Source organism: Chelonia mydas, chromosome 3 (genome assembly GCF_015237465.2).
Source record: "Chelonia mydas isolate rCheMyd1 chromosome 3, rCheMyd1.pri.v2, whole genome shotgun sequence".
Taxonomy (NCBI): Eukaryota; Metazoa; Chordata; order Testudines; family Cheloniidae; genus Chelonia; species Chelonia mydas.
In genome coordinates, this window is record NC_057851.1 from 122,160,840 (window position 1) to 122,177,932 (window position 17,093).

Here is a 17,093-nt window from a genome sequence, read left to right on the forward strand (position 1 = left end):
AAAGCCTGGCAAACCAGATCACTGACTTTATATTTCTGGTCTCACAATCTCTGCTCCAAGTAAATGTTGTAAGCACTCAGGTCGATGGATGTTGCGACCACTACTACTTTGATGAGAAGCTGCCTTGTTTTCATTATGGCCTCCAGAGACAATTATGGCCATCACTGCTGCCAAAGAAATGGCAGAAAACTTAGGAGTTGAGCCTGTCTTCAAGGAAACGCATATTCATTGCAAGGAGAGACAGTTTGGTTACAAGGGTAGAGACGAGGTGATGGTAAGCTCAGAAGAAAAATTCAAAAAGGGAGTTTTTTTGCTTGCTCATCGATACTACTCAAGTGTCCATCAAAGAAAGATTTGGACAAATGAAGCACCATGAAAAGACCTGGGGTTTTTGGTATGATCTTAGTAAGCTGCTGGCGGACAGGAAAACACTCTGGAACACTTGTACAGACTTTCACTGGACGCTGACACATGGCGAATGTTCGAACGTCAATGATAAACACCTCCGTCAAATTGGACAACATCCATCACATTTTGCCAAACAGGAAGCACTCTCCACTGCAAGTTCTTCAATTAATTCATGACTCAGAGCATAAGGACACTTTTCCTAATGTGTGGATAGGTTTGAGGATTCTGCTCATGCTGCCAGTCACAGCCGTGAGTGCAGCTTTTCGAAGTTCAGGCTCATTAAAAGATACCTTTCATTGATGATGGCCGATGAGAGATTGACATCGCTTGCTATTTTATCGCTTGAAAATACCATTGACCAGTCTTTGGCTCTCTCAGACGTTGTGCTTCAGTTCGTGAGGGCAAAGGTGAGAAAAGCGACTCTTTGAACTAAATCAGTATCCCAGGAGTAAGGTGACCATAATTTTCAAAACACAAAACACCCCCGCCGCCCCACAAGCCTAAAAACAGGACATTTTGTGGTGACATAATAGCAGATTTTTTTCAAGTGATTTCATGTTGTGAGTGAATTGATAATGAAATACTGAACAAACATTGTCAATATTCATTTTGATCAAAGCTGCTGTTTTGCTCATGTCCACATTGAATTGACTTTTCTCTTCACTCCAAATTCTGTCCAGCACACTGAACACTTGTTCCATTGGACTGTTTGCATCTGGTAAACAGCAAATTCTACTTGCTCTAGCACCTGAGTCTAATTAAGGGCAGCCTATGACCTTTAAAAACCTCTTCCAGTGAGCAGGAAAAGGAAGGAGGTATGAGAAGCAAGCTGCAGAACGGTTGTGTGCAGTGAGGGCAAAAGGCTTCTCCGAGATAAAGAGTTGCTTTTGCCTATAAGGGGCAATCTTGTGTTTGTTCCTAACTCCAGTGGGAATTAGGAAATGTAATATTTTTGTTTTTTGTTTAAAGAAGCCCTCGAACCTACCCTGTAAAATACTGTAGATAAACCAGCATGAAGTATTAAACCTCCCGAGTGGGACTAATTTACCCTAGGCTCCCTTAATGCCAGAGGGAGAAAAGCTGAGCCCTGCTGTGACCAAAGAGGTGCGTGGTCACACACAATCACCCACAGGCGAACACTTATCACAAAGTGATCATTCCATATCTGACCTCTCAGTCCCCATCTTCAAAACACCTTTAGAAGATGAGCCTGGGAATTTAAATTCCCAACTTTGTTAGACACTAAAAATCAAGGACTTAATAAAGACACAGGGTTTATCATTTATTAGGACAATTTGTAACTCACTAACCTCCCTTTTTTCTTCTGTGACTGCAGAGGTGTTAACTGCCCTCTTCACCTGGAATGGTTTCTTACAGTATGCTTAGCATAAGGAGTTAACACAATCTGTTCCACCTTGTATTTAGCTGTGACACTCAAGTATCTTTCCCAGATCTGTAGGGGAGCTCTATGTAAGCTCGAAAGCTTGTCTCTTTCACCAATAGAAATTAGTTCAAGATTTCACCTCACCTGCCTTCTCTCCCTAATTTTTGGTTTAGTAGTTATGAAGCTTTAACTTTTTAAATCTCAAAATCTACCGTCATTAAATAGTTATGGTCTGATGTGCCATAATTTCCTGCAACTGAAAATGTGAATAGATTAAAAAAAATGCTGAAGAACCCAGAACATTCATAATTTTGATGGATAGTATCAAAAATAATCACATTCTGCCAAGTCTACTTATGCCATCTCCAACTATCTAGCAGCAACTGAAGGGGGGTTTTTACCCACAAAAGCTTATGCCCAAATAAATCTGTTAGTCTTTAAGGTGCCACCAGACTCCTTGTTGTTTTTGTGGATAGAGACTAAGACGGCTACCCTTCTGATATTTAGTTCACTACCTATATCATGCACAAAAACAAAACAACTTGGGATCTACAAAGACAAACAGCAATCTGAATGCTGTCAACATGAAACTCCTTCTGAGCGTGAAAGGTGGCTTTGAGCTAATAGTGAGTGTAATGCAATTATCCTTGCTATGGAAACTATGCTACGACGTGACTGTCTGCTAGATAGCCAAGGGCATCATGCAAGTATCAGCACAAATAGAAACTTTGCCCAAACATGAAAATAAATTGGTGTTGTATGCTGTGTTGTATCAGTGCCGGTCCCAGGATATTAGGGAGAGGTCAGGGAGATAGTATGTTTTATTGGACCAACTTCAGTTGGTGAGAGACAAGCTTTTGAGCTACACCGAGCTCTTCCTCAGAACTGGGAAAGGTACTCAGTGTCACAGCTAAATACCAGCTTGAACAGATAGTTTAGCATAAGTAGTTAGCTCTTATTCTAAGGGATCATTCAAGTTGAAGAGGCTCATTAATACCCCTGTAATCATAAGACAAAAAGGGGGGTTAGTGGGTTACAGATTGTTGTAATAAGCCACAAATCTGGTCTCTTTATTAAGACCATGATTTTTAGTGTCTCACAAAGTTATGAATTCAAGCTCCTAGGCTTGTCTTTTGAAAGCATTGTGGAGGTTTCCTTTGAGGATGAGGACTGAGAGGTCAGATACAGAGTGATTGCTCTGTGAAAAGGGTTCACCCACAGGTGCTAGGGTGTTGGTCTTTTATCATTTTCCTGTCTGAGTTCATTTAAGAGCCTAATGTTTGTGTGTTTTCACCCACATAATTGATATTCAGGCATTTAGTGCACTGCATGAGGTATGCCACATATGTGGGACCCACAGATCTTAGAAGGAATGTTGTGGGGGGTGGAGGGAAGGTTGTTGGTCATTGTAGAAGTGGAGATGTGCCTGCAGGTTTTGCATCTGTTGTTTCTGGTGCTGCTTTGAGATGGGGTGTCCTGGTCTGTGGGGAGCTTGCTTCCGACGATGAGCTTGGAGACATTGGCTGGGGTAGGGGGCAGTTGTGAAGGCCAGAAGAGGGGTTTCAGGAAAGCTTTCAGGACAGGGTCCCCATAGAACATAGGTCATAGTAGTTTGATTATAACCTTTATGGGTTCCAGTGTGGGGTGGGAGGTGACAACTGAGGATATAGGTCAGAGGAAGGGGGTTTAATTCTGTATTGAAGCAGGTTCTCTCAGGGATTTGGGTGGCTGGAACCCAGAGAGCAAAGGCCACAACTGACAGCATTCATAATTGATGTAGAAAATATACAAATCCAATAAATATATTTTCTGCTGAAAATTGTTTAGATTCCAGACCACAGGCTCCTGAATTACATAATCTAGTTTGGGTACTGCAGATTGCCACAGTTTGCGCAGTAGCATTGGTATACAGAATTAACAGAGATAGCAGTTTGGTTATTGCAGACAGGTGATCAACTTTCCACAAGATGTCAACACTAGACTAAAGTGGCTTCTGCATTCATTAAACTCACTGCCTTCAATGGTTTTATTGTGATAATACAGAAAATGGGCATGTTGATTTCCATGTTAATTGGAAAATGGTAAAAATGCACTTTTGCAATTGAAAAGTAGTAATATTTTCTGTGGGGAAACAGATATCAATTAAAACAGTTTATTGCAGCTCCCTAAAGATGGTAGGTGACCAAATGCAACACTAACTACAAAATGTACCATGATTAGAGGCAGCTGAAAAGGAGTAAGTGGTGATTACAGTTGGACGCTCCCTTGGTGCAACTCCTTCAGCAAACAGAACAAACACTGCTCATGTAGAAAATGAGCCTGTCCTATGGCTAGAGAAGACTGGGTAGATTGATATGACCTTTACAGTGCTATTTCCCAATGGAGCTGCAGATTTACTCACTGAGAACTAACTGCTAACTGTCCATCCATCCAACTATTTTCAACACTTCATGCATTACAGAGATAGGAGAGCTGCTAAACATCTGATTTATTTTTTTTTTTTGCCAGAACTCCACAATGCAACGGACCACACATCTCAGCATGGAATAGTATGTGTAATACCACATAGGCCTGATATAGCGCTTATCAGTAGCTCTCAGTATAATTTACAGAAGAAGATAGGCATCATTATCCTCATTTTACAGATGGAAAAACTGGTGCATGGAGAGGTGAAATGACTTCCCAGGTCACCTAGTAAGCCAGTGGCAAAGCACAGATTCAGAGTTTCCTGAATTCAAGTCTAATGCTCTATCCTCTAGGAAACACTGCCTCATGAAGGAATGAATTAAGTGGTATTAATGAGCTAAAGGAAAGACTACTGAATGCAGAGCTTATACTCGCCAAACTACTAATGTTCTACAGTTCATCTTTGAGGGGTACTAACATCTACTGGCACATGCTGCAGTGAACTCTTGGACAAGATACTGTTTTTGCAACCTTGAACACTGGTCTTCACATTAAGAGCAGCTTATCTGCACTAGTTCGAACTATATCAACTGCTAGCTTCAAAAACAGATTAGTTAGCAATGCCAAGAAATATACAATAAATGGAAGGTATGCAAAACTTAAGGAAAATCCTTTAATTGCTTCATGGTTCTTCCAAAATTGGGCTGATTTCTTCATTAATTTGTCCATATTTCAATGTTAAGAACTTTTGGTATCATACAGATTTTCAACACCTGTGGAAGTTTTATGGCTTGAAGGATCACCCAGTGCTTGACAGTGCTGATGAGGAACAGTTATCAGTGCATAGGAAAGTTAGGTTCATCGGGGGGTGGGGGGGGAGAAAACCAGTAATGAAGACATCTGCTCTAAGTTCCCATTGGACCTAGGAGGACACCACTGAGATAGTCAAGAGTAGGACAGTGACAACTCAACTGCGAGAAATGATCTTTTGATGAACCTGCACAATAAATATGTATGGGAACACTGATGCGCCAACACGGATACACAGTGCACCCTATCCATTGATGCTGTACTTAAATTACAAAGCTAAATATGACAATGAAGGGGAACCCAAGTGGAGAACCTTTGAGGAATTGGTTGGTGATGTTCAACGTAGCAATGTAAAGGGCAATATTGGAAAAACTGCAGTACAGTTTTTCCTCTCTGACTACTCAGCCCAAGAAACATTTAACATTTTCATAGATATTATTTATTATAATTAGATATTAAAGGTCAGAAGGGACCATTATGATCATCTAGTCTGACCTCCTGCACAATGCAAGCCACAGAATCTCACCCACCCACTCCTGCAATAAATCTCTCACCTATGTCTGAGCTACTGAAGTCCTCAAATTATGGTTTAAAGACTTCGAGGTGCAGAGAATCCTCCAGCAAGTGACCCGTGCCCCATGCTTCAGAGGAAGGCAAAAAAACCCCAGGGCATCTTCCAATCTGCTCTGGAGAAAAATTCCTTCCCGACCCCAAATATGGCGATCAGCTGAACCCTGAGCATATGGGTAAGATTTTGATGGTATGCCCATTGTATCATTGCAGTTAATGTTCAATTAGAACAATAGCTAGTGATCCATACTGAAAGCAGAAGACACTGCTCTTCCTTCTGAACTAGAAATTTATCCACAGCATGCAGATGACCTGGAAAATAAGCCAAATAGAGTTCACAAAGTATTACAAAAAAGGACAAAAGGTGGGTTAAAGGAAGAACACCTACTGTTCTGTGCCAGATACAGACTAGAACAATTATTATCACCACCACATCATTTTGAAGGTCACATAGCAAAATCTGAAGCAACTGGCAAACAGATTCTCTACATGGAAAGATAATTTTGAGGCAAATGTTTTGCAAGAGCCTCAGATGTCAGAAATTGTAGTTAAGGATGAAGGTGAAGCTGGTGTTGAAAATAATCCTGTTTTACATAAGCGAATGGCTGCTGCTGGTATGGGACCACATGGAGTAGCTAGGCAGGTTGAAATTGGAACGCGTGCTTTGGATCTCAGTCATGACTAGAGGGCCACTTACAATAACTACAACAATCTGGGTGGTCTTCAATCTTTATATCTACAACAAAAGCAAAGAATGATGATACCGATACTCAACAGTATGAAATACTGCATGTGGTCTTTTCTGCAGAATAGAAGCCAATTTTGGATTTTCTACAATTGCAAATAGCTGCCATCAGACAAAATAACAAACATGACAAAATTGTAATCCAAGGGAAAGTTGGGAAGTGGTAAAAAGCACTATGATCAAGTCTATTGAGCTTTTTATAAAAAATTTAGGTCTGAAAGCTTTTAATATTTTTTTTTTAAACAGGAGCTGCAGCTGTGTTTCCAAGGCCATTAATTTATTCTGCTCTACGTATTGGAATTTATGGAAACTTTAAAGAGCTAGATAGCAAATTGGATCAAAAGTAACAAAAGGATTTGGAAAATTGCAATTTTAATATCCCCAGTGAAATGAGTATGATGTGCTGCTCAGTACTGGAAAAAAATAAAAACAAACAAAATGCAAGATGTAGACCGGTGAACCTGCACATGTCAACCCAACCCAACCATTTGGAGGAATGCTAATCAATTTGCTTGGAGATTTCAAACAGTTGCCAATAGGTTGACAGTCCATTCTGTGGAAATATCTTCAGAGGCACTTTGCAGATCAAGGGCAGTTGCTCTTTTAGAAATTTTGAAAAAGGCTCCACATTCTTTCCCTATCTCATTGACAGCCAGGTAAAACCCAACAAGTATCAAGAGTAATTTTAGATAATTTGAACATGAGTGAAAGCATAAGAGAAGACTGGTCAAAACAAATGCAACAGAAATCTGTTCTCTCTGTGGAAGAAATTACTAGGTATGTTTATGCAATCAGGGTATTTCCCTGAAATGCATTTGCAGTTTTTTCTAGATTAAAATAAAATAAATAATAATAATAATAAAAATCCCTGTAGAGTCCTACTGCACTAATACTTCCCTCTCTTGCTCAGCATCCTCTTCCTGTTTATATAGCTCAGCCCTAGGGTGGGGCAGGGCCTCCTTGTTACACCCCAGGCTGTCCCAGCCATAGGCTCCAGCCTATCCTTTAAAAGGGGTAGTACGTTCCTTCACAGTACCTAGACCACCAATTACTCACTGCTAAAAGACCAGAAATGGAGCTTGCTCTAGGAGTCAATTTCTTTTGATTCCGGCTTGGGCTGTGACTAGTCATAGGGCTTCCTATTATCCAAACTTGTTGACATCAGCCAATGTGACATCAGCCGGTTGCACAGATGTAGCCTTTTCAAGAGCCCAAGCATTTAAGGGGATTATATTTGACCCTGGGTTGAATCATCAATTGATACAAAATATGAAACCAATAAAATGTAGAGAAAAGGTGTGGCTTAGACGACTTCAAATTTAGGTTAACCTTTGTTTGGGACCAATGGAGAATCTAGCCTTTGAATCAGTTTTGAGTTCTTCCTCATAACAGCCGCCTTCCTCACGGTTGTGTTATGGTGATTAATTAACCAGTTATCAATATAGTGCTTTAAACATGCAAAATGCTAAATTATTATGATTACTGTCATTCAAATTAGTATTTATTACCCCTGCCCCCCCCCCCAATCATCTGATGCATTTCGGATTGTTTTCCCTTGGGTTTAGTAGAGTGCATGTATCCAGACTGATTATTTCTGGCTGAGCAAAATGAGGCTCTACATTCAACTCAATGGCATTTCTCTTGTTTGTCCGTATATAACATGATAACTTTTGAAAACTACATCTGATGGAATCTTCAGTGGGGTTCCATCAATTGTTTAAAGAAGGGCAGACCAGTCAATAAGTTTTTTTAAAAAAGTACAGTCACACAGTTTTATAATTCCTCCTGCCCTGTAAATATAGTTCTATAGAGTAACATTGAGTTCCTATTTAAAAAAAACTCTATTGCTGATGGACAATAGCATTTCAAGCCTCTAGGGCTATATAATTTCTTAAAGTCCTTAGAAATGGGATTTTTTTCCCCTTAGTGCAGGATCTTAATTCTAAGTGCATCATTGGGATGAGGCTATAATTTGATCAGGACCTTATACAATGAGTATTTCCAGCTGGCTTGACTAGAAACAGACAATATAACTCGCAAACGCTGTGTGCTCAGAATTTATTTTTAATAGAGAAAAGTTGCCCTCTCATCCATATCTGAACCTGTGCTCTGAATTACTAAAGAAAAAGCAAGAAGTAGAAATACACACATACAAAAATTAAGATCTAGATGCAAGTGAGTCAATCTTTAAAGAATCTCTTTGGAAAGAAGCAGCCAATAAAAAGAAAGTTCCAATGATGCTGTATGATTTTTTGGTAATTGTTTTGACCTATGAAGTCTTTGTGTTGGCTTTTTGAGAATCATTTTGCAATCAATACTAGCAGCGGTACTTAAATTTCTCCAGTTCAGGGTGACACACTCAGAATATGTTCTCTCACACAATGACTGTGTAACCATGGCAATTATTTTTCTTTATGGCATATAGCTACATTCTTCCCAAAAATATCTTTCAAGCGATCCATTAAGAGGATAAACCACCTTTTGTTTTTCATATCAGGGTCCAGCTCTGTCCATTTTCCAGGTTCAGAACCATGACATTCTGGTACTTGTAGCTCCCAAGGAGTAGGGGACCTGTATGTTAGGGAACAATGGATGTGGTGCAGGTTGTTGGGGAAATATAAGCAGTAGTCTTCCTTCAGACCAGTGGGTGACCAGGGACAACCTATTGTGGGTCTCTTGACCTGAAGGGGACAGAGCATACTGTTGGGTTTCTCTAGGTAAAGGGCCTTCAAGGGTTTTGGAAAGGCTGGGAAGAGGTCTCGAGGGGACAGTAAAAGGATGAGGGAGGGCTTAAGAAGAGGCAAGGTTTTGGGCTAGAGTATGAGAGAGTAGTTCTGTTCAAAAGTTTAACAAAGGCTGTGGAAGAGCCCAGTAGTATAGGGCTCTGTACCTGTGCACCAATGAATGAAGTTTGTTTATTTGGGTGGATGTGTTATTTGTAAACTCTGCACCAAGGGATGAATGTTTAGACTCTCCGTATACATGTTGTTTCACTGGACTTGTTACATCAGAACCAGAGAGGTTTTAGGGGTTAGCCTCAGGTCTAAACCACACCACCACCACGAAACTGAGGCAGGCACAGTGAGGAGGAAAACTGAGGGAGTTACTGCACCTGATGGTTGAACACAAGCCACTGCTACAGTATGGAAACTCCAGTTTTTTGATGAACGGTGTCCTGAGTGACATCTACTGCCTGGGACTTTTGTATATATGTCTGTGTTTAATTTGAAGTTTGTTATGAATATTTTAACCTCTGAGAACTCCAAGTTCTGTGGAATTAAAATTATTTTTAGGCTTTTCAGAATCTGTAAATTCTGCAGCATAGTAGCACAGCTATAACCACCATAAATCAAATAGCTTTGGCTCAAGAAGATCACAAACTTTGCAGATACAGACTGTGCCATTTGTTCAAGGAATTTAGAAACTTGGGAGATGCCACCATGCTGGGTGTAAGCTCCATAAACTGCAGTGTGGCAGAAACCGCTAAGTTCTGGGAGCCAAATAGCTTCTGTTCCTCAAGAAACCTAGAAGCTTCCCACTACAAAGTTTTCAAAATCTGCAGGTATTGCCAGTACAGCTGACCAGATCAGCAGGTGCATCCCACTTCTGACAAGATACGTAGGCCCATCTTGCAGAGCTTGTAAGATCCGTGTTTACCGCTATAATAATTATGAAGTTCAAAAGCACTGATGAAAGGATATGCGGCTACAGTCTCAGTGCCAATTACTATAGAACATGTCTTACAAGGCTGCGTCTTCATACTTGAACTCCACTGTTAGTTCTTGTATTCCACTATAACAAACTCTTCAGATATGTTTAGTGGAGTTTATAATTTGAATCATAGAATATCAGGGTTGGAAGGGACCTCAGGAGGTCATCTAGTCCAACCCCCTGCTCAAAGCAGGACCGATTTGTGAGATTCAAAACAGCTCCTGCTCAAGGAACTTTGAACTTTCCCTGGCAGAGCTGATGGAGCCTATAAACACCTTAAGAGCAACGATGTGAGAATCAAGTTAATAAATCTGTCCTTCCTGTGTGCCATGTTTCCTACAGAGTACAGAGGAACCCCACTGCTTCTGTCCTCTGGGTTTCAGTCAGAGTGAAGGGCAGCCCTGCTTCACTGAAATACGCCTCCAGTTTTTTGTTAAACATATTATATTCTTGTCTGTTTTCCAAAAAAATACTTTCAAGAAAATAATTTTTATAGTGTTAAGAAGTGGAAACATTTTAAAGGGCTTATTCAAAACACCTCACAACTTTAAAGAAATTCCCAGACAAGTAGTACTTTAACACAATTTTAAGTTTGGAAATATAGATTAAACAAAAAGAACCTCATGTCACTATCTTAGTTTAAAAGAAACATGAAACATTTGAAAGTCAGAAAATTCAGAGTTTAAGTTCTGCAAACATCCCTAACTGCAGCCTTTTATCCCCACTAGTATCCATCCAAACAGATCTTTCTAAATTTTAAGTTTTTTCCTCAAGTGAGTGCCTAAAATTAGTTTTCTAAATCTTTATTTAGGATCCTAAATAAATGGTCTGATTTTCAGAAGTACTAAGCACCCAGCAGCAACCACTGAAGGCAATGGATCATTAAGTAACTAATTTTGGTTTGATCTATACCCAACTATAGAATTTTCCACTATCAAGTATCCATGCCATAAATATATGACTACTCATACATGTACTATTTTAATACTATTTAATACTGTAATATTTTAATAAGGGTTATTTTTATTGTCACAAGAGTTTGTGTGTACTACTCATACCCTTGCAACTGTTCCATTCTAAGATTGTTTAATATTTAACATCTAATATCAGCTTAATATACAATACAGCCACAACTGGGGATACATTTGCCCTTGCAGGGGGAGGGACTCCATTATCTAATAGATCTCTTCCATCTCTAAATACTATGTTTCTCTATACACAGATATATTTGAACTTCAGGGCTCTCTTGGTACAGAGCTGGCTCTTTGGGAGCTGTGAATGCTGGAAACTATTGATTGCTGAAGGTGAAAGGTTCTGTACTGTTTTTACAATAACCTTTGCTGTCACTGAACTCTGGGATCATGCTGACTAATGAGGCATAACAGCCTGGAGAGATTATCTACTGACGAAGAATAAGAGTTTCATCATAAGTGGGTAACCCTTGGTTAAAACATACATTAAATGCCGCACCTTTTTTACCCACAAACTAGCTCCTCAGACTAATCCAAACAGCAAGGTTTTCTGCATCCCCCCCCCCCTTTTTTTTTTTTTTTAAAACTGTCATTTCCCCCTGCCCCACTTCCCTTATGTTGTTGTAAATGTACCTTCATACAGAAAAACAACCAATGTGGTTTTTGGGGTTGCAAGGGCTACTCATGAGTAAGGCTAGGATTATGTCACAGAATCCACGATTTCCAGATATGTCTGACATTTTCACTTCAGCCCCGGGGCAGCTCTCAGCTGTCGCAGGCGGCCGGGGGGGGGGAGGAAATCCCCCTCAGAGCACCAGGCTGCTGTGGCCAGTGGGCCCTCCCCCCAGCTGCCCGGCTGCCAGTCCACGGAGGCCCCTGGACCTCTCAGCTATAGGTGTGGGACACTCCTCCCTCCCCATTTTGTCAGGGATATTTTTAGTAAAAGTCAGGGACAGGTCACAGGCAATAACTAAAAATTCATGGAAGCCCGTGACCTGTCCCTGACTTTTACTAAAAATATCCATGACAAAAATCTTAGCCTTACTCATGGGGAGGTGACATTCAGCTTTATGCTGTTCAGTGCGGGGACGGGGTGAAGAAGAGTCTGGGCAGCCATGCTTTTGCCAGTAATTATTGAATTATAGCTAGCAAGCACTCATGCATTTGTGCCCATCATTTGACATGGTAATAAATATCTCAAATTGGAGGGATTTCCAGGCCTGCTCAGTGTGGGTGGGCAGCAATAATTTAAAACTCACTTAAAGATCAAATTAAAGCTGTCAAAACTATTATCCTCTGTGCCAAATTCTTTGGAACTTCACTGACAGCAGCTCTCACTGCAGCTCTTTTCATATTTCCCTTCCTACACCACGTTTCTGGGCGGTCTTCACTTTTGTAACTCAAGTGAATTGATTGCCAGTTAATTCGAGGTAAATAACATGTCTGTAAGAAGCTAATGTGGACCTCCCCACATCTTTGATTTGGGCTAGAAACTTTTGTTCTTTACCCTATGCTGATCCCTAGGGTCAAGTAGCTTGAGGCACAAAAGTCAGTGAAAACATACCCTCTGACTGGGATCTCCACAGTGTGACCAATCTGAATGGAGCAGGTGGGATCTGGCAGAGATCACTTTCCTGTCACAGCTTCCAGGTGTTACCACTAAATGTCAGAAAAGCAGCTGTGGAGTATTCTAGGAAGCATGATGATGTTGTGCAGATGCAGGGGGAGGGGAACCAAAAGCATCTGTTGAATGTGAAATTGTTATGGGTGAGGATGAAGCGGATGAGTCTGGCGATGTGTTTGGAGTGGATATCTGAGTGTGGTCCATTGTTTTGTAAATATCTGAGGCAGGCAGTGATGCCGTCATTGTGAGGAATATTGGTGTATAGGGAGGTGACACCCATGGTGGCAAGGATGGCGTTCTGAGAGATTTTGTTAATGTTGTGGAGTAAGTCAGCTGTGTCCTGGAGGAAGCTGGACATTTGTGCAGTGAGTGGTTTGAGGATGGTTTCTATGAGTCCTGATATTCTGTCAGTAAGAGTGCCCGGACCAGGTATGATGGGTCTCCCTGGGTTCCCTTGTTTGTGTATCTTGAGAAGCATGCAGAAGGTCACTGGGGTGGGTTCATGAGGGATGAGGTTGTAGAATTTCTTTTGGCCTTCAAATTACCTCCCTATCTCTCCAAGCTCATCATCAGAAGCAAGCTCCCCACAGACCAAGACACAGCAACCACAGGCACTGACTTTCCAAAGTGCTGGGGGTGCTCGACCCCCGGCTCTGCCCCAGGCCTTGCCCCCACTCACCCCTTCCCTTAAGGCCCCATCCCTGCCCCGCCCCGTCTCCACCCCCACCCTTCCTCTTCACGCCCAGTTCTGCCCCCTCCCCACCCCACACCCTCCCCCAAGCGCACTGTGTCCTTGCTCCTCCCCCATCCCTCCTGCAGGCCACGAAAACAGCTGTTTGCAGTGGGCGGTAGTCTCAGGGAGGGAGGGGGAGGCGCTGATAAGGGGGCTGCTGAGCATTTTTTCCCCATGGGTGCTCCAGCTCCAGAGCACCCACGGAGTCAGTGTCTATGACGCCAACTCAAAGCAGCACCAGACCCTGCCAGAACAGATGCAAAGCCTGCAGACATCTCTCCACTGCTATGAGGTCAAAACCCCCTACAACACACCTTTCAAGATGCATGGGTCTTACATGTGCCTCTCTTACCATGTGGTGTTCCACATCCAGTGCCCTAATGCCCCAACAACAACATGGGTGAAACCAGACAATTACTACATGCTCAAAGGAACTCACACAGAAACATGAGACAAAAACACCGTATCACCTGTGGGTCAACACTTTTCACAAAAAGGAGTACTTGTGGCACCTTAGTACTCCTTTTCTTTTTGCGAACACAGACTAACACGGCTGCTACTCTGAAACTTTTCACAAAGCAATCACTCATCTGACCTCCCAGTCCTCATCCTTAAAATAAATTTGCACAACACCTTCAAAAGACGAGCCTGTGAGCTTAATTTTTTTTGTTAGACACTAAAAATCAAAGACTGAAGATAGACACTGGATTTATGGCTTATTACAACAATCTGTAACCTGCTAACAAACTCACCCTGGTTTTCCCCCTCCCTGCTTCATGACTGGAAAGATGTTAACGGGCCACTTCATCTTGAATGACCCCTTGAAATGTGTGTTAGCTACTTATGCTAAGCAATCTGTTCCGCCTTGTCTCTCTAAGGGTATGTATGTCTACACTGCCCACATTACAGCGTGGCCATGACAGTGCTGTGATGTGGTCAGTGTAGTCATGCTTTATTGCCAGGGGAACAGCTCTACCCTGGCAATAAAAAATAACCACCCTGAATGAGGGGTATTAGCTTTATTGCCGGGAGTGCGCTTTTCGGTGCTAAAAGTTTTGTCGCTTCGGGGGGGGGGGAAAAACACACCCCCCTAACAACTAAAGTTTTAGTGCTGAAAGTGACAGTGTAGACACAGCCTAATATCCTGGGACCAACACAGCTACAACATTGAAGACAATATATCCTATTATTTGTTAAGTGGTGAGCGTGTACTTGATGCTGCACAAGACAGAAAGCCAGAGGTCATTCCTGCTGGAAGGACCTTACGCATCTATACAGAGATGTGAAAAAATAAAATTCTCACAGGGGAAGGGTTATGTGGGTTCACAAAAATAGTAACAAGCTAGGTGTTCTTTCCTCAGATTTCTCACAGAGCAGAAATAACTTTCACAGGTGGAGAACACTCAGTTTTGAATAGTTGAGGTACTGCAGAATTTGACTGTGAATAAAGACTTGAGGATTTTCTCCATTATACGCTTGTGTATATACACACACAAATATTTATCCATTGGAAGCAGAAATATTTAGATGGATGTTTATTCCAGGAAAACAGCAGAGTGCAAACTCTTCTATATAAATTCTAAATGGAAAGATCAGCAGCTGCTTCAGCATTTGTAATTAATGTTTGTAAAGGGCTTTGACGTCAGATAGCGCTACGTGAGTACTTAGTTTACTATTTGCACGTTTCGGTTGGTGCTCAAGAGAATTGCTGTGTCACGTCATCAGCCTCTTGACATCTACTGTGCTGTTAGTCATAACCAAGATTACCTAGCATTACTGCTGATTGTAGATCTCCAAATTGAGAGATGTTAGGCACCCAGAAATAATTTGCCATTCCTGAAAGTTTGAGCCTGTGAGTTTTCAGATATATGGCAACAATCATTCAATAGGGTTACTGTTTACCAATAGTGAGTTATTTTCCGCTCTTGAAATACATTTACATAAAACGTATTTCAGAGAGATGCCAACACTCGGATACAAATTAAAAGTGACCCCCCAGAACAACTATAAATAATCCTTATTAAAATAGTGAATAAGTCATGCAGAATTAGCAAATACCAAATTCCTTATATAATTTCTGGCTCTCATACTGTATGACCAGCAAAGGAAAAAAAACACAAGTGAATTGACTCACTGAACTCTCTCTCTCTCAACCACAGCTATAACTAGAAGAAAATGAGAAAGCAGAACAACATTTTAATTTTCCATATGGCAACCAAGTCTGTCTGTGTTACCAAAAAAAGTAAATAATGAGAGAGAGAAACTGTTGTTCCATCTGTAATGGGTACCATAGCTCAGTCTGAGTAGCAATCAGTCACAGGTTTCCTTGCCTAAGCATTTTAGTTATAATGAACACAAAATAACTGCATTTTCTAGTGATAGTGACAACAATATTGAGCATTTTCTTAAAATGGCTAAACAATCAAACAGAAAAACCTTTTTTGATGTAAAAATTTTAGGGACCAATTTTCAGAACTTGCCCTCTAATTTGGTACCCACAAATAACACTGCTTGCAATTTATTGCAGGTGCAAATGAGAACACCTGCACCTATTGCTGGATTTTCAGGTGCTGTTAAATAACATTTCCACATCTATTATTTGATCCTGCAAATAACTTTGAGGTGCAAAATTTTGGGTGCAATTATTTAAAGGCACAATGTTGCACTGAAAGTGTGGAGTTTTAGTAAGTTCAGTCCAAAATGAGGAAACAGAATGGTGGAGGCTGATAAGAACATGCTTTTGTGTTCTTAGATCCTACAAAACTATGCCAACAGATCCTACACATCACAAGAAAAGTAAACTCTATAGTACAAGAGAGAGCGTGTTCAGCCCAGTGTCTTAATCCGTACCTTTCAGTGTGGCTTTCTTAAGTACCTTCATGGCATAAAGCTGGCCAGCATCAGATCCTTTGATCTTCCTCACCAGAAATACCTACAAAAGTAAGACACCAATGTAATCAAGTACAGTGGTTTGAGGGGAGAGCATTTGCTGAATTTGATGGAGTAATGGATACTGAGACGGCAAGAATTCTAAGGAAAAGTTAATACTCAAAGTGTTCAGTTTTTACTTCACAAACAATTGGCTTAGCTGGCCCTTGTAAGCTTCATTTTCTACCCTATTGCCCTCTCCTAAAGGAAACATGTTTAATATGATCAGTTGTTCTTTACACATCCAGTTAAAGTGGTCGAATAGTAATAGTGTTTGCAAACATTTGTTTGATTTCTAAACAGCTATTCACATGAACGTCTGGAGAATGGCTGTTCTTCGCGTAACTTATGTATTTGCATGAAAACAAGATATTTGCCATTTGTGCCCAGATGTGTTCAGCCCATTTAAAAAGGTTTAATCATTTGACTCAGGAAGAAGAAACCATACTATGTGATTCATTATTCATGATTGACGAGCTAAGCATGTAGTTGAAGTGAATAGTTCATTAACAATCCAGAAGCTGACATGTGTGTGCATAAGTACTGTAAAACTGTAAGCAAATAAAATTTTAAAGATCAAAGTCTGCTTATGAAAACTTCATAAACAGAAAAAAGGCTACATTTGATGAATGAATTGGTTATTACAATACAGATAGTTTGCCCAGTGTACATCTGTGAAAGGTTCCTATTATTACACCTTTTGACTCTGCAAATTTACAAAATATTTTGTTTTGTTTTATTATGTGCAGCAGTTTCTTCCTATCTAGTCCCAGATGATTTTTTGGGACAAAAGGGAAAGGGAG

General features: G+C 40.8%; 1 protein-coding gene across 4 annotated transcripts in view; it reads right to left on the reverse strand.

The window, feature by feature from the left end:
• The window catches only part of RPS6KA2 (ribosomal protein S6 kinase A2), a 468,026-nt gene that overhangs the window by 135,382 nt on the left and 315,551 nt on the right, over positions 1-17,093 (reverse strand). For all 4 annotated transcript variants that reach the window (XR_006289668.1, XM_043543199.1, XM_007071080.4 and 1 more), the window contains one exon: positions 16,213-16,294. Coding sequence is in view for 3 of the 4 variants with exons in the window: in XM_043543199.1 (XP_043399134.1) it covers positions 16,213-16,294 (82 nt within the window). In the remaining variant the exon portion in view is untranslated. The remainder of the gene's footprint in view (positions 1-16,212; positions 16,295-17,093) is intronic.